Source organism: Desmodus rotundus, chromosome 9 (assembly GCF_022682495.2).
Source record: "Desmodus rotundus isolate HL8 chromosome 9, HLdesRot8A.1, whole genome shotgun sequence".
In the NCBI taxonomy this organism is placed as follows: Eukaryota; Metazoa; Chordata; class Mammalia; order Chiroptera; family Phyllostomidae; genus Desmodus; species Desmodus rotundus.
This window is the reverse complement of record NC_071395.1, coordinates 71,746,507-71,774,259: the sequence shown is the minus strand read 5'-3', so window position 1 is coordinate 71,774,259 and position 27,753 is coordinate 71,746,507. Positions and strand designations below refer to the sequence as shown.

General features: G+C 44.4%; 1 protein-coding gene across 4 annotated transcripts in view; it reads left to right on the top strand.

Moving 5' to 3' along the window:
* Nucleotides 1-27,753, top strand: part of DNAH2 (dynein axonemal heavy chain 2) — a 104,687-nt gene that overhangs the window by 42,587 nt on the left and 34,347 nt on the right. For all 4 annotated transcript variants that reach the window (XM_071219303.1, XM_071219302.1, XM_045198904.2 and 1 more), the window contains 35 exons: nt 396-552; nt 806-1,045; nt 1,320-1,508; nt 1,694-1,841; nt 2,331-2,523; nt 3,942-4,142; nt 4,228-4,384; nt 4,747-4,921; nt 5,357-5,520; nt 6,546-6,707; nt 6,806-6,909; nt 7,913-8,069; nt 8,218-8,300; nt 8,417-8,597; nt 9,160-9,298; nt 10,109-10,326; nt 10,590-10,691; nt 11,028-11,153; nt 11,466-11,576; nt 11,865-12,053; nt 12,487-12,590; nt 12,690-12,879; nt 13,386-13,566; nt 14,451-14,578; nt 14,914-15,066; nt 15,344-15,469; nt 21,189-21,407; nt 21,647-21,764; nt 21,972-22,108; nt 22,658-22,795; nt 22,884-23,042; nt 25,347-25,499; nt 25,696-25,787; nt 26,125-26,323; nt 26,477-26,701. In XM_071219303.1, the coding sequence (XP_071075404.1) occupies nt 396-552; nt 806-1,045; nt 1,320-1,508; nt 1,694-1,841; nt 2,331-2,523; nt 3,942-4,142; nt 4,228-4,384; nt 4,747-4,921; nt 5,357-5,520; nt 6,546-6,707; nt 6,806-6,909; nt 7,913-8,069; nt 8,218-8,300; nt 8,417-8,597; nt 9,160-9,298; nt 10,109-10,326; nt 10,590-10,691; nt 11,028-11,153; nt 11,466-11,576; nt 11,865-12,053; nt 12,487-12,590; nt 12,690-12,879; nt 13,386-13,566; nt 14,451-14,578; nt 14,914-15,066; nt 15,344-15,469; nt 21,189-21,407; nt 21,647-21,764; nt 21,972-22,108; nt 22,658-22,795; nt 22,884-23,042; nt 25,347-25,499; nt 25,696-25,787; nt 26,125-26,323; nt 26,477-26,701 (5,518 nt within the window). The remainder of the gene's footprint in view (nt 1-395; nt 553-805; nt 1,046-1,319; nt 1,509-1,693; nt 1,842-2,330; nt 2,524-3,941; nt 4,143-4,227; nt 4,385-4,746; nt 4,922-5,356; nt 5,521-6,545; nt 6,708-6,805; nt 6,910-7,912; nt 8,070-8,217; nt 8,301-8,416; nt 8,598-9,159; nt 9,299-10,108; nt 10,327-10,589; nt 10,692-11,027; nt 11,154-11,465; nt 11,577-11,864; nt 12,054-12,486; nt 12,591-12,689; nt 12,880-13,385; nt 13,567-14,450; nt 14,579-14,913; nt 15,067-15,343; nt 15,470-21,188; nt 21,408-21,646; nt 21,765-21,971; nt 22,109-22,657; nt 22,796-22,883; nt 23,043-25,346; nt 25,500-25,695; nt 25,788-26,124; nt 26,324-26,476; nt 26,702-27,753) is intronic.

Sequence of the window (27,753 nt, the reverse complement as noted above, 5' to 3'; positions counted from 1 at the left end):
ACTCATTTCTGGAGTGAGGCTTTGTCCTGGGTTGGGTTCCTTTTTCAGCCCAATTAAAGTCCAAGGGAGTGGAACCAGCAGACTTTTTTTAGTGTTTAGAACTGAACTATCCATTGTGGTAGCACTAGCAGCATGTGGCTATTTCTATTTTACTTAATTGAAATCAAATAAAATTTAAAAATTTAGCCACTCATGTGCATAGGCTACATTTCCAATCCTTCACAGCCTATCATATTAGCACAGCTTGTAGAACATTTCTTTCATTGCAGAATGTTTTATTGGAAAATACTAGTCTAGAGTTGTGAACTTTCTGATTTTTGCACCAGGTTTCCTGGTGTGGAGGAGAGGTCTTCAGAGCTTGTCCCCATCAGCTACCTGTCCACTCTTACACACAGGATTATTGCCATGCTGTCCCCAGATGAGCAGGCCCTGTTCAAAGAGCGTATCCGATTCCTGGATAAGAAGATCCACCCTGGACTTAAGAAACTGCACTGGGCCTTAAAGGGGGCCAGTGCCTTCTTTATCACAGAGTGCCGCATACATGCCAGCAAGGTAGGCCATGGTCATCAGACCCTAAAGGCTGAACAAAAGGCTGGTGCATGGGAAATTAATACCTGAGTTGTAGGTAGTAGTGGAGAGACCAGGGAGTAATGGGAAAGGAATTAAGTGTGCTTGGGGGAGGACTTTTTTTTATGTCAGCAACTGTAGGTAGAGGATAGGTGGGAGGATTGAATTAGGCCCAGAGGGTCTCTTCCCAAGCTGAATCCTCACCCCATGGTGGCGGGGTGGGGGTGTCTGAGTCCAGGTACAGGCGATTGTGAATGAGTTCAAGGCATCCACTCTGACCATTGGCTGGCGAGCCCAAGAGATATCAGAGACACTGTTGGTACGCATTAGCGGCAAACGAGTGTACAGGGACCTGGAGTTTGAGGAGGACCAAAGAGAGCATCGGGCGACCGTGCAGCGGAAATTGATGAGCCTGCACCAGGATGTGGTAGCCATCATGACCAACTCTTATGAAGTCTTCAAGAATGATGGCCCTGAGGTAGGGCTCCTGTGGCCAGGGATTTGTGGTTGGGGAAGCCCCCAGATCCCCAGTCCCATCAGACAGCTCTCTTGATTTTTTTTAATCCCCTCAGTGTGTGCTTCTCAGACATCCTGCTCTATTATTGGATTTGCCCAACCTTCATTCTTTCACACTTTCTTCCTTCAAGACTCAGAGTTCTGTCTTTCTATTTAACCAGCCTGTTCCCATCCCCATTGGCTGGACCTTCCCTGTCTTCCCTGATGGTTCTCTTTCCCTTCCCTCTTCCCACCAGATTCAGCAGCAGTGGATGCTATACATGATTCGGTTGGACCGCATAATGGAGGATGCCCTGCGCCTGAATGTGAAGTGGTCACTGTTGGAACTGTCCAAAGCTATCAATGGGGATGGAAAGACCACTCCAAACCCACTCTTCCGAGTCCTTGTAACTTTGCAGAATGACATGCAGGGAGGTGTAGCACAGGTGGGGATCACTTTGCTGCTGACACCCGAAAACTATTCATATTTTATTCGCCAGTCTCCCTCAACCCTTAAACCTGACCTTTGGCCTTGACTTTATCCTATGGCCCTTGGACCTGGTTCTGAGTTGCTCAACCTTACTGGTGCTTAGGCCTGTCTCCTAAGGCTCTCTCCACTGTCTTCCCACAGGTGGAGTTCTCACCCACCCTGCAGACTTTGGCAAGTGTGGTCAATGACATTGGCAGCCACCTTTTTTCCACCATCTCTGTCTTCCGCCACCTCCCAGAAATTCTCTCCAAGCGCAAGTTTCATCGTGACCCCATCCATACAATTGTGGGTGAGTGGGCAATGTGGAGGGCATCTGGTGCAGGGGTATCAGAGGCTTAGGAGTGAGCAGAGCTAGGAGGAAAGACCAGGGCTGTTTCCAGACACACTGGGCCAGTCATTTCCAATATGGGTAAAAAATGCAGGTCAGGGGGCTTGACTGGGGAAGGGGGCAAAGGCAGGGATGAAGGTTGATATTAGGTAACTGGTGCTCAAAGGGTTTGGGATTTGGGGTGGGAGATTTTAGGAAGGACACGTTTGAAAGTGGGGCTGGTATAACATGTCCGGATACCAACAGATAATACATCTGAATCCCACAGATTAGATTCATACTTTACTTTTACTTTCCCCCTCCTCCTTTATTTTCTAATGCTCACATTTGAGTCTTATTTCTTAGGGGAAGTGGTATTGGAACGGAGGGTCTGGGGGCAGTGGCCAGAGGCCAGGCTGGGGCTTGGGTTGGAATGATAGTTAATGAGAAGCATTTTGCTGGGTTCTGAAGAGCGAGATGAGGACATCAAGAAGATCCAGGCCCAGATCAGCAGCGGTATGACCAATAATGCAAGCTTGCTGCAGAACTATCTCAAAACCTGGGATATGTATCGGGAGATCTGGGAGATCAACAAGGACTCTTTTATTCGTCGCTATCAGCGCCTCAACCCCCCTGTCTCTTCTTTTGATGCCGACATTGCCCGGTAAGGAGGACAGGTGGATGTGCAGGTCTGTCTCTAAGGGGTCTAGAATCTCAGGAGGAATTCCAGGTCTAGAGACTCAGGAAGGAAGGTTGGGGGTAAGGAGAGGTGCAGAAAGTGTGTCCTCAACTAAAGGAAAAGAACAGGACCTAGGGCATTGGACCTTTGTTTCTCAGCCGTTGAGGTCTGATAAGAGCTGGACAAGATTTAGGAAAAAGCTGTTTTGGTGAGGAGTACCCACATGGTTTTATTGGAAAGGAAGAAATGCTTGGGATATAAAGGGTGAGAGAAGTGAACACTTTTAATTTTAAGAAGGTAGATTGGAATTAAATTGAAAAAGATGCTAAGTTCTGAAGGCAGGGAAAGAGCTCCCATCTCTTTGTCCTCTGGTTATTCATTCATTTGTCAAAGGAACACCATTGTCCTATGGGTCTGTGAGGAATCAAAAGAAGAAGTGAACAAGTGCTTTCCTCCTGAGGGAGATAGTGTAGTAGGGAAGATAGAAGAGCGGTGGTGGGGCACCTTGAGAATGGCTGAAATCCCAGCTCTTCCACTTCCTAGCTGTGTAATTTTAGGCAAGTTACTTAGATTCTCTGGGCCTCAGTCTCTTGTGAAACAGATATTACACCACCTCCCTTATAAGGTTGTGAGATTATTAAATATATGTAAAAGCACTTTGTTAATTCTAAAGTACTGCCCTAGTACTTATTATTACATGAGCTTCAAATGTAAAAATGATATGACTAAGGCTTATAAGGTGCCAGGACAATTCAATGGAAGGAGAGAGAATTTCCAGCCAGGGGCATGAGGAGAGGCTTTGTGAAGGGAATGACTTCGGGGCTGGGCTTTATGGAATAGGTAGGATTTCAGCAGACAGAAATTGGTAGTGGGAGGGCATTCCAGGTAGAGAAAATAGCATAAGCAAAGGCATAAATATGGGAATACATAAGCATGTTCACCAAATAGTGAGTAGTCTGGAATATAGGTATAGGAAAGGGAGGATGCAAAGGGATTTATATGTAACAAGAAACTTCATTTTCTCAACAGCCTCATGGTGTAGGGTCGGTTATTATCATCATGTTACAGATGAGGAAACTGAGACTTCCAACAGTTAAATAATCTGCCTGAAGTCATAGAGCTAGTGAGCAGCAGTGGGAACTCAACCCAGGTCTATGTAACTCTAAAGCCTTGAATGCCAGACCACGGAATCTGATAGTTATTCTGCAGGCAGTGGTTGGGAAAATGACATGATCACAGCTGTGTGCCTGGGAGGGACTGAAATGAGAGACACCTAGGAGTAGAGGAATGCTTTAGAAGTGCTGCAGAGGTCTGGGTGGTAGGGAATGAGAACTTGAACTAGCATCAGGGCAGTGGGCATGTCTGCAAAGAAAAAAATCCTAGTAGGAATATGGGCCTTTCAGCTACACGGAGGTTGCTAATAATGTGCAGAAGGAGGAGACAGTCCTCAACATCCAATTTGTGCTGCTGGACTGCTCGCATCTCAAGTTCTCACTGGTGCAGCACTGCAACGAGTGGCAGAACAAGTTCACGACTCTGCTCAAGGAGATGGCAGCCCGGCGCCTCCTGGAGCTGCACAACTACCTGAAGGAGAATGCAGAGAAGTATGGGCACAGGCTCCAGGCACAGGGATGGGGAGAGCAGGCCCCGTCCCATCTACTTACCTGTGCTCTCTTTACCTGACTTTAGAATAAGCCACCCTCCCCAGACGCTGGAGGAACTGGGGGTCAGTTTGCAACTCATGGATACCCTGCAGCATGACTTGTCCAACCTGGAGTCCCAGATTCCTCCCATCCATGAGCAATTCGCCATTCTTGAGAAGTACGAGGTGCCAGTTCAGGACAGTGTGAGTTCCAGTGGTGTTTGGTCCACCCAAGGTGAACCCATGCCAGCAGCAGGTTGTATGGGAAGCTAATTTCCCACATAGAGGACCCCAGTGCTGTTGAGAGGGAGAGCAGAGAAGTGAGGCAGGGAGAAGGCTCAAGGTTCAAAAGCCTCTGAGAGCCAAAGCTAACTCAAATGATATTTCTGGTTAGTTTATGGATTTCTTTTAGGTCCAGCAACTCACCGCTTGATTTCTTTGGGCCTTTTTGCATGTAGAAGTTAGCCACACATTCTGCTCTGGAGGATCAGAAAGAGTTCTTAGAAGCATTGATGAGAAGGACAGAACTTCCACTCATGGGTCACTTCCCCATTTGATGTCCCCAGGTACTGGAGATGCTGGACAGTCTCAATGGAGAGTGGGTCATCTTCCAACAAACTCTGTTGGACAGTGAACAGATGCTGAAGAAATACAAGGAGAAATTCAAGACAAGCCTCATTCACTCAGCTGATGATTTCAAGAAGAAAGCACATCATCTTCTGGAAGAATTTGATGCCAAAGGTACTCTTTTTCTCAACCACTCACCCTTTACCATTGTTTTGACCCACTCTTTCAAAGCCTACAGTCTAGGGAGGTGCAGACAAGGATGAGAGGCGGAAGGGCTGTACCGGGGTAGGCAAGGAGCAGTGGCACTTCCGTCAGCAACACAACTGTTGCCTCTGACTTTTGGTCAAAAGGCAGCAGCCCAGCTCTCATTTCCAGTTTTCTCATACCCACCTCCCGAGTCCCACCTGTTTATGATTCTCGAGCCACATTTAGTCATTCTGAGATTACTCATGGTTCTCTCAGTGCATTTTCTGTTATTTTCTTTTCCTTCCCTCTCTCATGTGAGGAAGAAGTGAGATTTACCCACAAAGAGGTCAGAGAGGGATGACAATCCTTTCAGAGGACTATGGCCTCAAGTGGAATCTGAGCTTCATCCTGGACTTTCCACAGGCCCCTTCACCAGTAATGTGGGACATCAGGCTGCTCTGGACCAGATTGCCCAAGTGCGGGCCATGCTGAATACCATGCGGGAGGAAGAAAACAGTCTCCGTTCCAACTTGGGCATCTTCAAGATTGAGCAGCCAGTCTCCAAGGACTTGCAGAACCTGGAGAAGGTGGGTGCTGAGCTAGGCCCTTGTGGTAACCGAGGAGAAGGGGCAGGGGACAGGTGAATGCATCCTAAGGGCCTGGAAAAACAGCTGGGACTAGGAAGATGGGTGCACAAGGAGCTTTTTAAAGAAAAAATTGATGTAAAATTTAGATAACAAAATAACACTTTAAAGTGAACAATTCAGTGGCATTTCATACATTCACGAGGTTGTGTATCTACCACCTCTAGTTCTAAAGCATTTTCATCACCCCAAAAGGAAACCCTCTGCCCATTAGCAGTCACTCCCCATCCCCTCTCTCCCCAGCCCTTGGTGGCCACTGATCTATTCTCTGTGTGTATGGATTCACCTACTCCGGACATTTCACGTAAATGGAGTCACACAAATATGTGGCTTTGTATCTGGCTTTTTTCATTTAGCATAATGTTTTCAAGGTTCATCATGTTGTAGTATGTATCAATACTTCATTCCTTTTTATGGCTGAATTACACTTTATTGTATGAATTTACCACATGTTGCTTATCCATGAACAAGTTGGTGGACATTTGGGTTTTTCCACCTTTCAGCTAATGTGAGTAGTGCTGCAGGAACATGTGTGCATTTGTATTTGTTTGAGTCTCTATTCTCAATTCTTGTGGGTACGTACCTAGCAGTGGAGTTGTTGTATCATATAACTCTATGTTTAACTTTTTTTGAGGACTCGCCAAGCTATTTTCCACAGCAGCTGCACCACTTTACACTCCCACTAGCAATGTACAAGCCTCCCCCGCCCCAACTCCCAATTTTTTGGTTCTAGCCATTGTGGTGAAGTCAGTTTTGATTTGCATATCCGTACTGACTAATGATGCCGAGGATCCTTGCATGTTCTTGTTACTTGAGGAGATCTTAAGGCAAGAGTGTGGAGAAACAAATCTGAACTGAGGAGGCAGCTCTACTGCCTGGAGGGAGAAGCTTCTCAAATGAGAGGAGCAAAGACCCCGAGTGTTTGTCAGCAAGTTACTTAACACATCTTTCTGTTTTCCGCCATCAAGGAGCTTGACGCACTCCAGCAAGTGTGGGAGATCACACGGGACTGGGAGGAGAACTGGAACCAGTGGAAGACTGGCCGGTTCCTGACCCTGCAGACGGAGGCCATGGAGACCATGGCCCATGGGCTGTTTCGTCGCCTCACAAGACTAGCCAAAGAGTATAAGGTGTGTGGAGAGAGGAGTGGGAGGAAGATTAGCACTTGAGGAAGGGGAGCTGTGTGGGAAGATTGTCAACTCTTCTAAATCTTTCCACTTTTGCTCAGGATCGAAACTGGGAAATTATTGAAAGCACTAGATCAAAAATCGAGCAGTTCAAGAGGACGATGCCTCTCATCTCAGACCTACGAAACCCTGCCCTTAGGGAGAGGTAAGTCTGCTCCTCTGCTCCTGGGGTGACCCTCTGGCCTGTGCTGTCATCTGGGCCTTTCAACTGTCCCCTCTATGGTAATCACGATCTCTGCCCCTCTGTCCACAAACGCACGTCTGGAAGAAGGCTTCGCTAGGGCCTGCCACTGTGCCGCTGTTTCTCACACTGTCTGTGTTCTCTTGTCTTTCTGGACCCTTCTCTGCTTCCTTTCCCTCTGTCTCCTCTCATTTTATGTTGTCTGTCATAGTTAAGCTTTATGCCCTCTGTCATACAAAAGTTTTTTCTTTTGATGCAGCCAAAAGTATAACTTTCTTCCTTTATGTTTTTTTGCTTCTGTGCCTTGTTTAAGACCTCTCCTACCCCAGAGTTATAAATGTTTTCTCTCCAACTTTTTTCTACTTCTTTATAATTTTGTTATTTCATGTTTAACTCTTTTAATACATCTGGAATTTATTATATGGTAGAAAAGTCCTTTGAAACCATTGAGGATAGAATAAGCTATTTTATAAATGGGGTTTTAATATTAATTATTTATTTAGGAGAAAATTATTTTACTTATTTTGCATTGCCCTCCATGTTTCACCGTTAAATATTATGTGGTTAAATATAACCTAACCACTTTATTTGCCTAAGTTATTTCACCTCTCTAAGTTGTACTTTCTTCATATATAAATGGAATGACAATAATTCCTCATTTATAGAGGGGTTGTGACAACTAAGTGAGATGTTTCATGTACAGCACTTAGCCCAGCATAGAATCTACAATAAGCCTGCAGTAATCTGTTTTAACTCCCTCTCCAGAGAACCTACACCTCAATCTCTGTATTCCTCACAGTGCCTAAGATTTTATCTTAGAGCCTATTTAGTAAATGTGGAATCGTGAATGAATAAATACACAGAATCATAATATCCCAATGGGAGAAAGTCTGGGGAGTGATGCTAATACTTTCCAGCAGGCCCTGGTGTCCAGCCTCCTAAACTCACCTTCTGCTCCTGGCTGCAGGCACTGGGATCAGGTCAGGGATGAGGTCCAGTGGGAGTTTGATCAGGAATCCGAAAGCTTCACCCTGGAGCAGATTGTGGAGCTTGGGATGGATCAACACGTGGAGAAAATTGGGGAGATCTCGGCCTCAGCAACCAAAGAACTGGCTATAGAGTTGGTATGACAGAATCCTCTCCCATACTCCCCTACTTCCTAAACCTGGAACAAAGGCTTCCAGGTTTTTATCATTTGATGGCTTCTCACAGCTCCTATTCCCCTTGAGGATTAAATATCTGACTACTCTGTTTCCCAATTTCTTTCCGCAGGCATTACAAAACATTGCTAAGACTTGGGACGTGATTCAGCTAGATGTAGTACCCTACAAGGATAAGGGCCATCACCGACTCAGGTAGAGAGGGTTTCAGGGAGCTAGGAGAGGGGAGCACTGTGTGACCCAGGCTCTGGAGAGGGGGCCAAGGATTGGCAAATGGGGAAGGAATATGATTTTGATGCTTTCCTCCTCAGAGGTACAGAGGAAGTATTCCAGGCACTGGAAGATAACCAGGTGGCTCTATCCACCATGAAGGCATCTCGTTTTGTCAAGGCCTTTGAGAAGGATGTGGACCACTGGGAACGCTGCCTCTCCCTCATTTTGGAAGTTATTGAGATGCTGCTCACAGTACAGCGTCAGTGGATGTACTTAGAGGTCAAGATTCACTACCTGAGCTCCTCCTACAGCTTGTTTTTACTCCTTTATTTGCATAGGACCTAATATTTGCCCCATTATCAGCATCCTTTTCCTACCTCTGAAGCTATTCTTTATTTAGGACCTGAGCATTAGTTATCACCTCTCATCAATTCCCTCCCTGAAAAGCCTTGTTCTTCTTCCACTTTTCTCCTTGAACTCATTGCCTGGCCTCTCTGGTCCTTTGATTCTTCTTCTTGTTCTTCTTCTTTTTAAAAAAAAATTTATTTATTTATTTATTTTTTAGAGAGAGGGGAAGGGAGGAGGAAAGAGAGGGAGAGAAACATCCGTTGGTTGTCTCTCTCATATGCTCTAAATGGGGACTGGGTCTGCAACCCAGGCATATGCCCTGTCCGGTGGCCTTTCACTTTTCCTGAAGACAACCCAACCAACTGAGCCACACTGGCCTTGATTCTAATGCTCCTTATCTCCCACTCAACTATCACCTATGGTCTGGGAGCAGGGAGCAGAGTGTGGAGAGTATGTGAGAAATGGCCTCTCATCCAAATTCTTGGCCCTTCAGAATATCTTCCTAGGAGAGGACATCCGTAAGCAGCTGCCTAATGAATCAGCCTTATTTGACCAGGTCAACAGCAACTGGAAATCCATTATGGACCGGATAAGCAAGGACAACAATGCTCTCCGGAGTACCCACCACCCAGGTCTGAGCTCCCTGGCCTCTTGTCCTGACATAGCCTCAGTTGGTGCCATACATATATGAAGTCATGGCCACAAGCCTCATTTATTGAAAGATGACTATTGTGCCTGCCTGTCATACCATCACCACTGCCTCTTCTAAGCATTAAATAATAGTTAAGCAAACTAAATTCAATAAATATTTAAGTGGAGTACAATGTAGTGGTGAAGGGAGTGGGATGTGGAATCCAACAGACTTAAGTTCAAAATCTGACTTACGCTCTTGGGTGGCTTGCTTCCTCCATACTACAGTTTCCTCCCCTGTAGTGGAGGGGGTTAATGACAGCTATTTCTCAAGGTTTACAAGATTATAAAGGAGTATATAACAGTGAGTGTAGGGTCTGGTGTAAAGTTGGTGCTCAGTTAACAGCACTGTGCCTCAGGAAGCCCTGATTGAGCTAGCTGATTCATTTAATGAGATAATGCAGGTAAATGAGATCATGCAAATAGAGTACTTATCACATTAAATGGCACAGAGTAAGCCTTTGGTTACTATTAGCTATTATTATATTAATGAAATCATATGTGGTATATAATTAATGCATACTGTATAACATGTATAAGAGTGTATAATGAATACTTAATAGTGAATTAATGAAGAGAATGGGATAAACATGATGGACTGACTGGGGACACTTCTCTGCTTCCTAAAACAATTATGGCAATCTGTACTCCAACATTCAAGAGCTGCTAAAGTAGATATAGTTAGAGACTCCAGGTCTACTCAGGGCAGTGGTAAGAGGCCATCCAATGTGATTTATCGCTCTTCTTCCCAGGCCTCCTGGACACATTGATAGAAATGAATACAATCCTGGAAGATATTCAGAAATCTCTGGATATGTACTTAGAGACGAAGCGCCATATTTTCCCCCGCTTCTATTTCTTGTCCAATGATGACCTCCTGGAGATTCTGGGCCAGTCTCGCAACCCAGAGGCTGTGCAGCCACACCTCAAAAAATGCTTTGACAACATCAAATTGCTGAGAATGCAGAAGGTCAATAGAGCTGACCATAAAGGGATGAAGGGCGGGGGAAGGATGCTGAGGTTAAGGTATTCAAGGCCTTGAAGGAGACAATGCCCTCCCACTGGGACGGGGATATTAATGATCCTGGATTATGTGAGATAGAACTTTTTAAAATTAGTAATGTTGAGGGGAGAGGAGAGGAGCAGAAATTACTCTCAAAGGGCCCAAATACCAATCTCAGCAGATATTAGGAGTAGGCAGCCTAGGCCATTAATAGCTTCTTGTTTCTACAGGTTGGGGGACCCAGCAGCAAGTGGGAAGCTGTGGGAATGTTCTCAGGTGATGGCGAGTATATTGATTTCCTCCACTCGGTACTTTTAGAAGGGCCTGTGGAGGTGAGTTGTGGTGAGGGTCTAGGAATCAAGCTAATTCTTCTTTGTGTTAGGAAGTTTGCTTGGATCTGTGAGGAGAGAACATCTCTGTGAAGGGGCATTTTTCACTTTTTACTCTTCCACTGGCCATTCCTGAAAACTATAACCTCTAACCTTGAACCTGACAATCTGCCTTCTGGCCTTCATATCCCCCAGGGGCCCAGCCAGGTCCTGCCCAGGTCCTACTTTCATCTTGGGTCCATCCATGCCCTGCAGTTTTGTTTCCTAAGAACCTTCCCCCTGGGAACTCTTGTCTCTGGCTCTGAGGCTGAGCCTTTCTGTTCTCTCACCGCTCTTCAGTCTTGGCTTGGCGATGTGGAGCGGACCATGAGGGTCACCCTACGGGAACTTCTCCGGAACTGCCGCCTGGCCCTCAAGAAGTTTCTTAACAAGAGGGACAAATGGGTGAAGGAGTGGGCTGGCCAGGTGAGCTGGGGTCCATAGAAATGAGAGAACAAGAAAGATAGAGCTGAAAAGGAGTAGCGAAGGTAAAGACAGAATCTTGAGTCTAAACATGCTGGTTTCTTGTCCCCTTGCTTTGGGATATGGCCCTGGAAACCTACATGCCAGACCCTTAGCTCCTGACCTTAGGCATGTGCCCCATCCTTAAGAGCAGATTAACACACTGAGAGAGGAGTCCTAGTCCTAGTCCGGGAAGAAACTGAGATTTGGGAGCTGGGCTTGAGGGTGGCCAGGGACAGGGCTGTGGAATACAACCTCTGCTTGTGCTTTATTTAGGTGGTAATCGCTGCCAGTCAGATCCAGTGGACGGCTGATGTAACCAAGTGCCTGGTGACAGCTAAGGAGCGGGGAGACAAGAAGATCCTCAAGGTCATGAAGAAGAAGCAGGTAGGGAACCCTACAAGTACAGGATAGTCCTGGAGTTAGAGTTGGAGTCAGAATTAGAGATGAGCTGGTGGGAAAGGGTCAGAGTGAGGATGCTTTATGGGAGAAGTCCAGTGAGGAAAGTTAGGGTGGGATAGAAGTACGTTTTCCTATGCTGATATTGGGGGTCCAGAGTTATAGCGGGGTCAGGGTTAGCATTGGAGTTGAAAATTGTGATAGGCTGGAATGAAGTGTGGTTGACTTTGATTGCACTGCTTCATCTGCTCTCTTTCCTACTACTTCGTTCCACAGGTGTCGATACTGAATAAGTATTCAGAAGCTATCAGAGGGAACTTGACCAAGATCATGCGACTTAAAATTGTGGGTCTTGTGACCATAGAAATTCATGCTCGAGATGTGTTGGAGAAGCTTTATAAGAGTGGCCAAATGGATGTCAATTCTTTTGACTGGCTCAGCCAGTTGCGCTTCTACTGGGAGAAGGTACAGATGGGCCAGCTCCCTACTCTTGTACCCTTAACACAATCTTAGTGCATTAATTAAATTCCTATTTTCTAAATACAATAATATCCTAATCCAAGCCTTAGTCCTATCACAGTGCCCTAGTCCAGTTCCTAACTCTATCACAAGTCTCTTAAATTGGGAACGGCAAACCATTTTCCAGTCTGTGTTCACTGTGGTTGTCACTTGACTGGAACTCAGAAAGATTTCAGGCAGCTGCTGCAACGGATTGGGGTGGACATGCAATGTGAACCCATTTTCCATCTTGGCCATAAAGTCTTTGCTTCTTCTAATTCTAAATGGAACCCCTCATCTTATAGCCGGGACCTCTTCTCCATCTCCAGCCGTGCTATCCATCCTTGCCCAGCTCTAACACTCTTTCTTTAAGCCCACCTCTTACTCTGTCCTGTTTCAGGATCTCGATGACTGTATGATCCGCCAGACCAACACACAATTCCAGTATGGTTATGAATACTTGGGTAATTCTGGCCGTCTTGTCATCACCCCCTTGACAGACAGGTCAGCTGTGTGGAATGAGCAAGATGGTTGGGGTGGGGGTAGCGAATGCTGAGTGAAGGCTTCCAGAAGCCTGATTTGAGTCCTGTCCTACATTCTCAGGTGTTACATAACACTGACCACTGCACTGCACCTGCATCGCGGGGGCTCCCCCAAAGGTCCAGCAGGCACGGGAAAGACGGAGACTGTCAAGGACCTGGGCAAGGCCCTTGGCATGTATGTCATCGTGGTCAACTGTTCTGAGGGCCTGGACTTTAAGTCCATGGGCCGAATGTACTCAGGCCTGGCCCAGGTCAGCATCCTGCCACCCTGTCCCAGTGACCCCTTAAATATCTTTAGTCCCAGAAAATCAACTGGAACCCAAATTTGGTTCAGTGCTTTGTAACTTACAACATTGCATCTCCTCAGTTAGTTCTTAAAATTGATTAGTCCCTGCACCTCCATGAACTGCACTTTGATTATTTACAAAATCTGAAGATTATGCAAGGATTATAAGTTAATGCATGTAAACTGGTGCATAGTGTAGGCACTCAGTGCTTGCAGGTTCTCTACCCTGGACTCTTTCCAAATCACATCTTTTCTAGCATTCACCCCGATTGTCCCTGTCTGATGGAAAGCTCTGGTCAGAAACTACAACAGTGCTATACTGGGCTCCCCGGAACACCCCACCCCCAACATTTTGGAGGCCACCTTGCCTATCAAAATAGTTCCAGCAGCACTGTGTTAGTCACCCTTTCTAGTTTCTCTCAACCTGGGGTACTTCTCTTACTGCCAGTGAATCTGCCTCCTGCCCTACAGACGGGTGCCTGGGGCTGCTTTGATGAGTTTAACCGCATCAACATTGAGGTGCTGTCGGTGGTGGCCCAGCAGATCCTGTCAATCCTATCCGCCCTGGCTGCCAACCTCACCCGCTTTTATTTCGAGGGCTTTGAAATAAATCTGGTGTGGTCCTGTGGGATCTTCATCACCATGAATCCCGGTAAGGGCCAGGGAGTGGATGGAGCTCGGGGCAGTGGGGGTGGAGGAGAACTGGGTATCCAAGGCAAATAGTTGTGTCCTCCCCTTCCCCCTGCCAGGCCAGTGTATTTAGCCAAATGAAATGTGGCTAAAGACAGCAAAGTATGAAAGAAGAATAAACATACAACTTTCTGGAAGAAAAGGAGGCATCTTACTGCTCTCCCTAAAGGCATTAATAACCACCATGTGAATGCAGGGTAGGGCAAAAGTAGGTTTACAGTTGTGAGTATGTGAAACACAGAGTTTATTTTTGTATTATTATTTATTAATTACTGTATTGTCTTCCATATGAACAGCTGCAAACCTGCTTTTGCTCCACTCTGTATATGTAGCCCTGGCCTTTGAAAGTACTTAATTATCTTCTCCCATTGGGCTTGCAGTTCCTAGAGTTCTGTTCTATCTGCCATTCCTTTTGAGAATGGGAGAACCTCCCCAAAGTGCAGGCACTAGGGTCTCTCATTACTGTTCCCTAGAAATAGCTCTGGGGGAAGGGTCTAGGAGAAAACAGAAAAGGGTTTAGGTACTGAAAGAATCAGAGAAGCAGCTGTGTTTTCTGTTAGGACTGACGTTATATTGCATGCATGGAACTTGGAGAGATGGGAAATTGGCAGCTCTACCATTTGAATTTGGAATAAGCCCATGCAGAGAGTAAGGACACACCCAGGGATAGGAAAGAGGAGCAAATTGGTATGGGAGAAGCCAGGGCCAAGATGCAAATGGAAGAGATCTTAGAGTTGGAGTTGGAAGGAAAGTTAGAGATGGAGCTAGGCTGGGGAAAATGGGATTGATTGGGAAGTGGGTCTTTGGGAGCAGTCCAGATTCTAAACAAATGGCTCTGTTTTCCAGGCTATGCTGGTCGTACAGAGCTTCCTGATAATCTTAAATCCATGTTCCGTCCAATTGCCATGGTGGTGCCTGATTCAACTCTTATTGCAGAAATCCTTCTTTTTGGGGAGGGCTTTGGCAACTGCAGGGTATTTTGATAATTTTTTTTCCAATTATTTTATTTCCCTTCCACAATTATTCCCTGGACAGAGGTACACCATGAAGGCCCCGAGTCAGTTTATCCTATAGGGAACTTACTGTCAGTAGGATATGGAGGCAGAAGTATTCAGAGGCCTCTCCTCTACGATGTCACAAGTCCACGATGGTGGGAATGACAAGGTCTTCTCATTAGGATTGTCCAAAGAGCAACTCCCAGCTGCTTCAAGTCCCGGCACCTAGCTTCTCGTATTCATAACTGTCCCTAGATGAAGCAGAGGGAGTTGTGGAGAGATAGGTTGTTTCCTCTCCTGTTTTCATTCCTCAGATTCTGGCCAAGAAGGTATACACACTCTACTCCCTGGCTGTGCAGCAGCTCTCCAGACAGGACCATTATGACTTTGGCCTACGTGCCCTCACCTCCCTTCTGCGCTATGCTGGCAAAAAGCGCCGCCTGCAGCCAGATCTGTCTGATGAAGAGGTAGGTCAAGGACATAGCTCTTGAACCTTAACCTCCGCTGTCACTGGTCCTATGAGACTTCACTAAAGTTTTCAGATCCTTTCTTTCCCCAGATTGGGATTCCCACCTTTCTTCCTGTCCCCTGTGTTGCCTGAGTTTTACCTGTTATATTTTTAAAGACCAGCTTACGTATATCCATTGTTCTTGGCTCTTGCCCCTCATCCTTTGGAGAGGAAAGGCCTAGTGAGTACCCAGGCCATAGCTCCTCCAGCCCGAGTCTCTGTGTTTCCCCATCTAGGTTTTGCTGCTATCAATGAGAGATATGAACATTGCCAAGCTAACTTCAGTCGACGTGCCACTATTCAATGCCATCATGCAAGATCTATTTCCCAGCATTGAGTTGCCTGTCATTGATTATGGCAAGGTATTTTTCCCTTAATACTCCTCCTGACCTCATATGTGAATGTAGATGTAGGAACATGGCACTTGGCTCCCAGACCTTGTTCTGCCATTCACTAGCTGTGAGTTTGAGCAAAGCAGTTGGCTTCTTTTTGGGATTCCTTATCTGTAAAATGATACAGACCTATGCAAACATTCTACTCTCTCACCACAACTCCCTACTTCTCTCCCACCCCCCAACTCACTGGCTCAAGTACTTCTACTCATTGCTTCTTTGACTTCATTGAGATCTCTAATCTACTGGCCTTTCTACTCTCTCCATTCCCATTTGCTCTCTCTTGCCTCCACTTCTCTCCTCATTTAGGGAGTTTTGAGGAGAGACTGCTAGGACTGTGTGATATGGAAGAGCAGTGGAATGACAGGGGTTAGAGGAGGAGGATTTTAGAAAGTACAGGAATTTTCTTTCTGGTAGTGGTAGTTTAGATACCATGAATTATGCTTTCTATTGAAACCACTAAAATGCTGGATAAAAATATAAAAATACATATTTTTAAATGTATTGCTAAGCTGGAAATAAAGAATTCTGGAATGAGGAGGGGAAATAAGACCAGGGAGATCAGTGAGTATAAAAGCTGGCTCTCTTCCTGAAAATTTTTGTTGAATTTAAGGTACTTGAGAGAGAAGATAAAGTAACCCAAGTTTGATGTACAATAGGAAACCCAGTCCTGCATAAACTTCAGTCTGCAAGGGAAAATTTCCTCAGTAAAGTGGGAAAACGAGAAACTCACCATTGAAAAGGGTACATACAATAAAGAAACTTACTTGTGTTGACAGGTGATGGGGAGAGGGGCTAAAATATTTGAGATTTCCTAACCACAAGTCGGCCCTTACATGGTCCAGGGTCATAATTTATTCTACTGTATAATCCCCAAACTCTTAAACTTAAAATTTAATTTTAAGTATTTCTCAGTCACTAGTTTCCCCCAGGTGACTGGCAGAAGCAAATGCAAATTAATTCTGGAAGAGGAAATTTCAACTTAAGCCTCAAAGAATTACAGTAAAAATTTAAGATAGAAGTCCAATAAAACGAGCAGCTCCTGGTCAAAAGTCACAAAACACACAAGGGAACACAATAGCATGAATGGAAAACAGAGGAACAACAGAATAATAGAATCAAATCCCTAAAGACTTCAGATATTGAAATGATCAACACAGAATTTAAAAATAACTAAATTTAATATGTTTAAAGAAATAAAAGAGGAGCTTGAAACCATGAGCCAGGAACAAGAGACTTCTAAGCTAACTAGATTTGAAAAAGAACCAATAGAATATCTATAAATGGAAAAATATTACAATTGAAATTTAAAACAAAAGTTCAATATATAGAGTACTTATAGGTAAAGAAAGTGGATTAGTGGAGCTTATGCACATTGTTCATCGCACTATCCAATTTTTCTCTGAAAACTCAGCAAAGTGGGGATTATATATATGGCCTGTACCTTACTTTTGTGCCTATGTGACTTGAAAGTTTTGTATTGAGTATATTCTATGATTGAAATCAGGAGGCAATAAAGATTATTAAAAGAAAAAAAAAGAAAATGGATTAAAAACAATTTTGTTACCTTTTGAAAATCCACTATAATACTCTAAAGAGATTCTTTATTTTTTAAAAAAGATTGTATTTATTTATTTTTAGAAAAAGGGAGGGAAAAAGAGAGGGAAACATCAATGTGTGGTTGCCTCTCAACTTGGGGACCTGGCCTGCAACCCAGGAATATGCCCTGACTGGGAATCAAACCAGTGACCCTTTGGTTCTCAGGCTGGTGCTCAATCCATGGAGCCACATCAGCCAAGGCTAAAGAGGTTTTTTAAATAAGGCATCTATATCCAAAAGGATGAGGAGAATGGAAGAAATGGAACAAAACTTTTGGACATAAGAAACATAAGACATGAATAAGTCATGCCTTAGCAAACCTGAGAGGGCTGGAGGTGGGAAAAAGTGAGAGACAGTTATCAAAAGGCCAAGCATTTGTGGAATTAGATTCCTCTTTGAGTAGGGAATAAAGGAAGTGTAGCTACAATAAGAAGGATTGGAGGCAAACTGTCTTGGAAGATCTCTAGATCTTCCCTTCTCAGTGATCCCAAATGACTGTGTCTCTCCCACTTTGGCAGAAGACTTAGAGGGTAAAATAGTAGGTCTCTGGATTGGGGGACACTGGAATAGCTGAGGGTATGAATAAATCCTATTAAAAATGGGGATTAAGTGAATGTTTACACATTGATTGCTGAGACTGTCTTCTTTCATCTCTCAGATTCCAGAATGCTGGCAGCAAGACAGGAAATTGGAAGAGTTTTCTCTGGGGAATCTGTCTAGCCTAAGAGGAATGACCAAAATATGGAGAATAGTGATTTCCCAATGAAAGTCCTAGATAAATCATCCACAGGGATACTCACAGTCTATAAGCCCCACTCACACTTAGGGCTTTTGTTCAGTTCTTCACCCATGTATGTGAGCAGAAAACCAGGGGTCACCACACATTTGAGGAAAGCCACTAACCAGCAAGCAGCCAAACCAAGTAGGAAAAAGCAAGTTGGAGAAAAGAGATAATGCAAAGAAAGAAAAGGTTTTCTTTTTTAAAATCATTGTATTCTCAGAGATAAGATTAAGATAGTATCTCCATGAAATATTATTAAAAAAGAAATATTCCAGAAAATAGAGCAAAGGGAAAAAGAGATAAGATTCAAAAGACACTCAGAAAGGATAACAGCCAAATAATAGGAGTTCCAAAAAGGAGGAACAGAGGAAATGGAGGGGGGGGCAGGATCGACAGTAAAACAATTCAAGAAGAATCCCCAGAACTGAAGGATCTGTTTCCAAAATGAAAGGATCCACAAATGCATGACGCAGTGGAAAAAATAAGTCCTTAACAAGGCTCATCATTGTGAAATTTTAAAACACCAGGACAAGGAGAAGACTTAACAAGCTTCTCCAGAGAGAGAAAATTAAAAAAAAAAAAGAAAAGAAAAAGAAAAGAAAAGATGTAACATGCAAAAGATCAAGAATTTAAATATTGGACTTCTCAGCCATATTGAATCTATAAACAATGGAGCAGCCTTCAACTCCATGCTCAAGGAAATTATTTTCAACCTCAAACTCTATTCCCAGCCAACCTGTCACATAGGAGGCCAGATAAGAGATATTTCAGACATGTAGACTCTCAAAAAATATTACCTCCAATATATGCTTTCTGAGAAAGTTAGTAGAAGGCTTGTTCTACTGAAATGCAAGCGCATCCCAAGAAAGGAAAATAGAGGACACAGGATGATGGCTGCGCACCTGACGGAGAGAAGCCGATCCAGTGTGGAGTAAATCCGAGTGCTTCAGGAGGACTTCTGAAAGAAGAAATTCATGCCTCATGTGAATCCATGTTTTGAGAGATTTAGTTACCTGGCAGAGTCTGAAGCTGAGTTAGAGATCAGTATGTTAAAAACAAAGCAAACAAAAGACAGCAACTATTAGCCTCTAGGAAAACAAAAAATTGTTCAAGAAAGGGAAAATAATCATACATTGAATAGTACACAATGTTATACTAATCTTTCATTGTTTAGAAGAGACACAATAAAATATAAAGACAAAGGGTTGAGAGTCAAAGAATGTAAAGAGATATCTCAGGTAAATACTAATCAGAAGAAAGCTGAGGTAGCAATATTAGACAATATAGATATTAAAATATTTATTTTTAGAGAGATGGGAAAGGAAGGAGAAAGAGAGGGAGAGAAACATCCATGTGTGGTTGCCTCTCATGCGCCCACCACCAGGGACCTGGTGCATAACCCAGGCATGTGCCCTGACCGGGAATCAAGTGGCAACCCTTTGGTTCGCAGGTCGGCACTCAGTCTATTGAACCACACCAGCCAGGACTAGACAGCATAGATTTTAAGGCAAAAAGCATTACTAGAAATAAAAAGGGTCACTTAATAAAAAGGTTCAATTTACCAGGAAGATAAAACAATTCTAAATTTGGAGGCACCTAAAAATGTAGCCTCAAAAGAAATAGAGCAAAATTTTACAGAATTACAAGGAGAAATAGACAAATGTAGCATTGTAGTGGAGATCTTAACATCTTGCAGAAATTAATAGGCCAAGCTGACTAAAAATGAGGATATAGAAGATTTGAACAACACAATCTTGATTTCATAGACATCCATAGCAGTTGCATTCAGTAATTGAATACTCATTTTTTCCAAGCCCACATAGAATATTTAGGAGGTTGCCCATGTAAAGGCTATAAATCTGCCTCAAAAGTTTCAAAGGAATTTATTTAAAACATTTTCTGATCACAATCATAACTCTATTGATATCAGGTGAATTGCCTTTCTGGCAGTAAGAATATTAAAGGTAAAGGGGGACATTTCATAATGATAAAAGGGTCCATGTCCCAAAAGATATAACAATTCTAAATTTATACATACTTAATAATATAACTATAAAGTAGATAAAACAAGATTGACAGAACTAAAAGGAGAAATTGATAAAATCACAATCCTTGTGAGAAATCTTTATGTACTTCTCTCAGAAATTGATGAAGCAAGCAGATCAAAAAATCCATAAAGATACAGAACGGAATGCTTTTAACAGATTTGACTTGACACATATAGAACATTTTATGCCACAATTGCAGTAACATAATCTCCTCAAGTGTACATGGAACTTTTACCAAAATTGACTATGTGCTGGTTATTAAGTATAGGTGTCATAAATTTCAAATGATTGAAAAGTATATAGAGCATGATCTCTGACCACGATAGAGTTAAATTAGGGATCAATAACAAATTATAATTTTAAAAGCCCAAATGTTTGGAATTAGGCAATATAATTCTAAATAACTCATGGGCCAAAGGAGGAGTTAGAAAATATTTTAAACAGAATAAAAGGAAAAATTGGCACCTTAAACTGGTGGCGGGATGCTAAATGTGCACACACGTATCTAACAGTGGAGCAGAGGTGTAATGGCCACAACAAGGGGAGGGTATCTTAAGATTAAAAAACAAAGCAGGCAACAACCCAGATAGCAGAAGGAAGTGGCGGTGGTGAGGCCTCTTAGTGGTACTGGAGAGATACAAGTAAAGATCTTGCCTCTATTTGAAATTACTTGGTTGCATTGGCCGTATGTTTAAAAATGTCAGTATTCTGGGACTGATCCATTATGGTCATGGTTCTGTAAGCATTTTTATCTTAGGTGATGATTTGCTCGAAGTCTACTTCTCCTGCCAGACTGTGAGCTCTGCAGTAGGATGAACTCTCCTTTGTTCTCAGTACCCAACACACTGCTTGGCACATACTATAGAGGCTTAATAAATATTTGTTGAATAATATTAGAAAAATGTGTCCAGCGCATGTCAGACATTGTGTTTTATGCTGACTACTTTATCTAATACAAAAACCATATGAGAAGAGTTATCACCGTTACTCCTATTTAAGATGAAGGAACAGAGACCCAGGGAAGTGACTTACGTTCACATGGCTGAAAGATGGGGACCAGGCTGCCTGACTGCAGAGCCCAATCTCTTAACTCTGCCATTGGTCAGCTTCCCAGGGAATGAACAATTGCCAGAGTGCAAAGGGTCCTGGTGCTATTTTTTAACAGTTGGAACATTATCTTCCAAAGGCATTGGGGAGATTTGAAAGTCCTTTGCAGTCCTCTTCCTTTCTCTTCTACTTCCTGTGTTTCCCCTTCTCTCAGCTGCAGGAGACCATCGAACACGAGATTCGAGAAATGGGCCTGCAGATTACACCGTTCACCCTCACCAAGGTCATCCAGTTGTATGAAACCAAGAGCTCCCGCCACTCCACCATGATCGTGGGCTGTACAGGCAGCAGCAAGACTACGGCATGGCGGATTCTCCAGTCCTCCTTGTCCTCCCTGTGCCGCGCTGGAGACCCCAACTTCAACATCGTTAGAGTATGGGGTTGGGAACGTGAAGTCACTGGCAGAGATTTGAGTAGGAGGAAGATGGCGGAGGCTGGGGGCAGGGATGCATAGGTGTTGGGAGGGTAGTACAGGCCAGGAGGCAGTGCCTGGGTCCAAGGAGGCCTGGGAGAGACGAGGGAGAGAAGGACAAATGCAAATCCCTGGGTTAAGAGAGCTCTTAGGATTTGTGTCTGCCAGCAGCTCAAAACCCTTTCCTGTGTCATTTTCAGGAGTTCCCCCTGAACCCAAAGGCATTGTCCCTAGGGGAGCTGTATGGGGAATATGACCTTAACACTAATGAATGGACAGATGGCATCCTATCCAGCGTCATGCGGATGGCATGTGCAGGTACCCAAAAGATCGTGAGGTGGGGAGAGCAGATGCCTCAGTCTCCTGTGGGGTGGGCATTCGGGGTGTAGAAAGCTCAGTTTGGGAGAAAAATGCTCGGAGAATGCTGAGGTACAAGGACGCATAGGCTGATATCTGTGAGGAGATGCGTGTGGCGCGCCCTAGGTGAGAAGGCTCTGGTTTCCTTATTATCCACCTTCTACCAAGATGAGAAACCAGATGAGAAGTGGATCCTTTTTGATGGCCCCGTGGACACACTGTGGATTGAGAGCATGAACTCTGTCATGGATGACAACAAGGTCTTGACCCTCATCAATGGAGAGCGAATCTCGATGCCTGAGCAGGTACAGGGGTGCCCTGACTACTGAGGCCCTGCAGATGTGGAAGCTGGGAGGGCACGAGGCAGGACTAAGGGCAAGTGCAGGGGCGTCCTCAGGGAAGAGGAAGTTCTATAGCAGAGCACTGAGGAGGAGGATCCCTGCGTTCAGGGGAACCTGTGACTGAAGAAAAAAATGCCTGTCTACCACGGCTGTGGAGAACAATAGTGTGGAAAAGAACCTTGTGTACCAGGAAGTACTGTGTAGACGGGGGCAGCCCTCTTCACGTTCATTTTCACTGACACAGGAGGGAGAACCTTCACTTGTGCACCTGGAAATATGAATTCATAGGCTGTAAAGCCCACCCTTTTCCACCCACTCAAACAATGCGAGCGAGAGAGTAACTTTTTTTATAAAGATAACCTTGAATGAGCTCTAATTTCTTTTAACAAGCAAATCATTTGTAAACCTTAGGTCTTTATTCATCCTGCCACAATTGGTACTTGGCATCTTGGGCCACCAGAGTTCTGGGCAGGGAGGAGTGAAAAACAAGATTCTGACAAAGTATATCCTTAGGTATCTCTGCTGTTTGAAGTGGAGAACTTGGCGGTGGCCTCTCCGGCCACTGTGTCTCGCTGTGGGATGGTGTATACTGACTACGCTGACCTGGGCTGGAAGCCCTATGTTCAGTCATGGCTAGAGAAGAGGCCAAAGGTATGAAGGGAACTGAGGAGAGGGAAGATACCAGCATAGACTATGGGACATAAGGATGAGTAAAAAGCCCCTTCCTATTCAACTCCAGGCTGAGGTAGAGCCCCTTCAACGCATGTTTGAAAAATTTATCAACAAGATGCTGACCTTCAAGAAGGACAATTGCAATGAACTGGTGCCCCTACCTGAATACAGTGGAATCATCTCCCTCTGCAAGCTGTACTCGGCTCTGGCCACGCCAGAGAATGGGGTAAGGGGGACCAGAGCAGGGCCAGGCAGGAAGGGCTTATGACTTCCCCGGACAACTTCAGGGAAATGGCATGTCCGAGACACAAGTTGAACACCTGGCTTGAGTGGAACGGACTACAAAGGAAGGCTATGCTGACTATGGCAGCAGTGAGGGGCGTGTGTGTGTGTGTGTGTGTGTGCTGGAAGGCCAAAGTAAGGCCTTTAAATTGGATATTGTACACAGTGGGGCTCACTATAATTTCCTCTTTGTATTTTGGAAACTGAGGATAATTCATGTGGTTTCTCATTTCTGTATCCTTTTAAAAACTAAATATTAAGTCTTGGGATACTGTGTCTGCTGGAAGCAGCTCCCAACTTAATCTAATGAGGGGCTTTAGACATTTCCAGATTAATTGATATGTAAGAAAAAATTTTGTTCAGTTTAAAATTATGGAGTAAGGACCAAAATTGTATATTTTTTTCTGTTGAGATTAAATCACTGCCTAGAAATGTTTTGTGTTGTTTTTAAAGATATTGCCAGATAATTAAACTGTTAATATAAAGTTATATAACAATTAAGATCTATAACAGCATATACCATTCATGATACAATTAATGTAACTTAAAACTATGTAGATAAACTTTCAAGGTAACATATGAAAAAAGGACAATAGTCCCTGGTGCTTGGGAGGACTGGCCAGGGAGGGGTCTGAGCAGAGGGGGAAGGGCACTGATGAACAGAACAAAGGGAGAAGGGCATCCATTCTAGGTAAAGAGGAATGGCCTTCACAAAAACATGGAGACACAAGAGTCAGTCCCTGCTTGGCAAGGAAGGATGGGGTAGTGTTTGCAGGCAGACCCTCTTCAGTGTAGCAGAGACCCCAAGAAGAGGATGGGGACATATGTTTCATGCTGGGATGCGCTGGAAGGACAGACTAAGGATTCTAGACTGAATATGGTAGACAGTAGAGTCTCAACACCATTGCCCATCTATATTTTGAGGGTTGAGGATTCTTCTAAGACCAAGTCCAGTGTTCTGGATTGGGCAACATCCTGTATATAACATTACCTGCAGTGTTAGGAGCTTTCATTTAGAACCCAGCCCAAGAGCTCCATCCCCGTGGGCCTGTGGCTGTTTCACAAAGTAGGTTGGAGATGGTGCAAATGATGCCAACTGGCTGCCTGTTGGCCATTTCCTCTGAGCAGTTTAGTGTCATTTACACAGCCCCGAGTGTGCCACTCACCTTATCAAAGGCAGCATTGGCACGTGCCCTTTGAGTTGGGGGTTAAGAGCATGAGCTCTAAATATGCCATTTCTGCTATTAAGTTGATACATTAAAATTTTTTTTTAGATTGTATTTATTTATTTTTAGAGGGGAAAAAAGGGAGAAAGACAGGGAAAGAAACATTGATGTGTGAGAGATACATCGATTGGTTGCCTCTCGCACACCCCCAACTGGGGACCCTGCCTGAAACCCAGGCATGTGCCCTAGACTGGGAATCGAACTGGCGACCGTTCGGTTGGCAGGCTAGCACTCAATCCATTGAGCCACACCAGCCAGGGCCTAAACTTTAATTTTTAATTACTCAAGTAACAGTTGAATCTAGTTTCCTTCTAAAAATTACAATTTTTTGGTACAAAGCTAAAGTTGTTTTTGATCACCTTCCCCCTCTCAGTCCTGGACCACTTTCTTCTCCACACAAGTGACTTACTGTAGTGTGTTTGTTTGTATGCGTCATTCCAGGCCTATGAAAAATGCACATTTACACACAAGCCCGTGGATACCCAGAGAAAATGTGGTATTTACAAAAATGTACCATGTACTATATACCTAACACTTGCAATATGCTTATTAAATCAACAATATGTGTCTGAGTTCTAGACTGCTACATGTAGATTAACTTCATTGCTTTTAACTGCTATATTCCATTCCATGGTAAAACATGACATTTTACTCTGTCATTCCTCTACTGGTGGATGTTTGGGTCATCTACAATTTTTTGCAGTTACAAAGAAGTCACCACAAATGTCTCTGGACCTGTCTCCTTGAGCACCTGTGGGCACTTCTTCAGGGTAGACATGGTGTGGCTGGGTCCCTGCCGTGTCTTTATAATTTAGTAGAGAGGAAACTTGGGGCCACTTCTGGGCTGCAAGGAGTTTCAGGTTTATCTAAACATTTTAGATTTAGATTTATCTATACCTATGTGGTTTCCCAAACAGAACCAGGAAGGGAGGAAAACTTTAAGCCTTTGTGATGATCTGCCAAAGTACATCCCTCCATTTCTTACAGATTGTGAGTATTTCCCCTTGTGTTTTTCCATCCAGGTGAACCCAGCTGATGGTGAGAACTACGTCTCTATGGTAGAGCTGACTTTTGTGTTCAGCATGATCTGGTCTGTGTGTGCCTCTGTGGATGAGGAAGGCCGCAAGAAGATCGACAGTTACCTCCGAGAGATTGAGGGCACTTTTCCTAATAAGGTCAGGGACCCCAAACCAGCTGTCCTGTTTTTCCTCTTTTTCTAGAACCCACCTGTTCCCTGATCCTCAGCCTCTTCTCAGGTTTCAACCTGCCAGCCCAGTTCTCTTCTTTCCTCAGTGGTCTGTGAGCGCCTTTTTCTGGGCAGGGGAGAGCTACAGGAAGGCTTTGGTAGCCTGACACACATTTCCTCTTCAGGACACAGTGTATGAGTATTTTGTGGACCCCAAGATGAGAAGCTGGACATCATTTGAAGATAAGCTCCCTAAAAGTTGGCGCTACCCTTCAAAGTGAGAGCCCGGCCTTGGGGGTGGTTTAAGACTTGGGGCTGCAGTTGGTGGGAGATGTGGCGAGAGAGCTGGGGTCTAGAAGCAAAAGTGAGAAAGGAAAGGGTGGCTCCCGGAGCAGAGAGGACTCTTGAGTACAGGAAGTGAGATCGAGAGGATATGGGACAGGGACCTCAGGAGAAGTCCTGATCCCCAGGCCCCCCAGGCCCCATAGGAGGCAGAGTTGGCGATTGGAGAGTGGTGATGTCAGAGGAAGGTAAATGCTGGGAGGCAGAATGAAGGGGGACTCAGAAAGGATAGGGCCAATGATCCTTGAGACACAATTCCTTTTCCTCCCTAGTTGCCCCTTCTATAAGATTATGGTGCCCACTGTTGACACTGTTCGCTACAACCACCTGGTGAGCACCTTGGTGGCCAATCAGATTCCTGTCCTGCTGGTGGGTCCTGTGGGGACTGGGAAAACCTCCATCGCCCAGAGTGTTCTGCAGTCCTTGCCCTCCAGCCAGTGGTCAGTGCTCACTGTCAACATGTCTGCACAGGTGTGTTACAGGACCCGGGGTCAGGCTGCCCACACCCCATTCTCTCCCTGCCTTCTGTTCTCTCTTGGGATTCCAGTCCCTGACTGACACTCCTTTATAACTCCGTATTTCTTTTGAGTGATGCAAGCATTCATTGTGTACCTTTTCCACCAGACCACATCCAATAATGTGCAGAGCATCATTGAGAGCAGGGTGGAGAAGCGAACCAAGGGTGTGTATGTGCCATTTGGGGGCAAAAGCATGATCACCTTTATGGATGACCTAAATATGCCAGCTAAGGACACATTTGGGTCTCAGCCACCCCTGGAGCTGATTCGCCTCTGGATTGACTATGGCTTCTGGTATGATCGTTTGAAGCAGACCATCAAGTACATTCGAGTAAGCATTGGGAGTTTGTTCTCTGTGCCCTCCCATGATAGGTTCAATGCCCCCTCCACTGGGATGCCGGGATGGAATCCTATACTCTGGTGTTCCTTCCACACAGGAGTATCCTGCCTTTCTCAGGACTGAGATAATTGGCTCCTAAGTTATCAGTTCCTATTATAACTCTCCTCATTGACCCTGCCCAAAGGATGCTGTCCTCTAACTTCCACTCCCTTGTCAGGCCTCTTACACCATGCTCACAGGCCAGCCCTGATGCATGCCACCCAGACCTGTCTAGGTGCCCAGAGTCTATAACTCCCCTCTCCGGCCCTTGTCTGTCTCCCGTTTTTGCAGTAACCTCCCCTGTGATATCAGTTCTCCCCTCCCAACCCAGGATCCAGGCAACTCCCCTCGGTCCTGGCTCTTCTCCCATGGGATTCTGAGCATCTCGTTTGTTTCTTTTCCCTGAATCGAGGGGCAGCAGCAATTTCAGCCTCATTTCTGGGGTGCCCATCTCTCTGGCACTCAGGATCAAAAACTCACCTAATAATTAATATATTCATATATTCCTGAGAATATATACGGGTACACATATGGATAGATATATATATTAAAAAAGAAAAAAGGTCTAGAATATCTAAGCAAATGTTGGTTTTTAACTTACCTCTATTTTCTAATTTGGGTACATGGATTATAATGATGAAATAAAAACAAAATACGTTACTTTAATAATCCTTTAAAAAAAAAGTGTTCCTATTCCCTTTCTCCCCTTTACCTTTCCTTGCCCCCATTACTTCATATTCCTTCCTGCTGATTCTCTTTTTTCCACTTTTATTGTTAGAGATAATTGTGGTTCCTATTGATGCTTTGTTTCTATGTATAAATGTAAGAAAGTGTCTCATGAACTCATTTCTATTTTCAGTCTTATATATTCGAGCTAATATGAATATTTTTACTTTTTTCTTTTAAAAATATTTCTTCCTGCTGATTCTGTCCCCGTCTCTCTTCCCACTTGTTCCTCTGTGTACTCTCTTCCTCCTGGCTCCTTTTACATCTTCCCTGTTTCT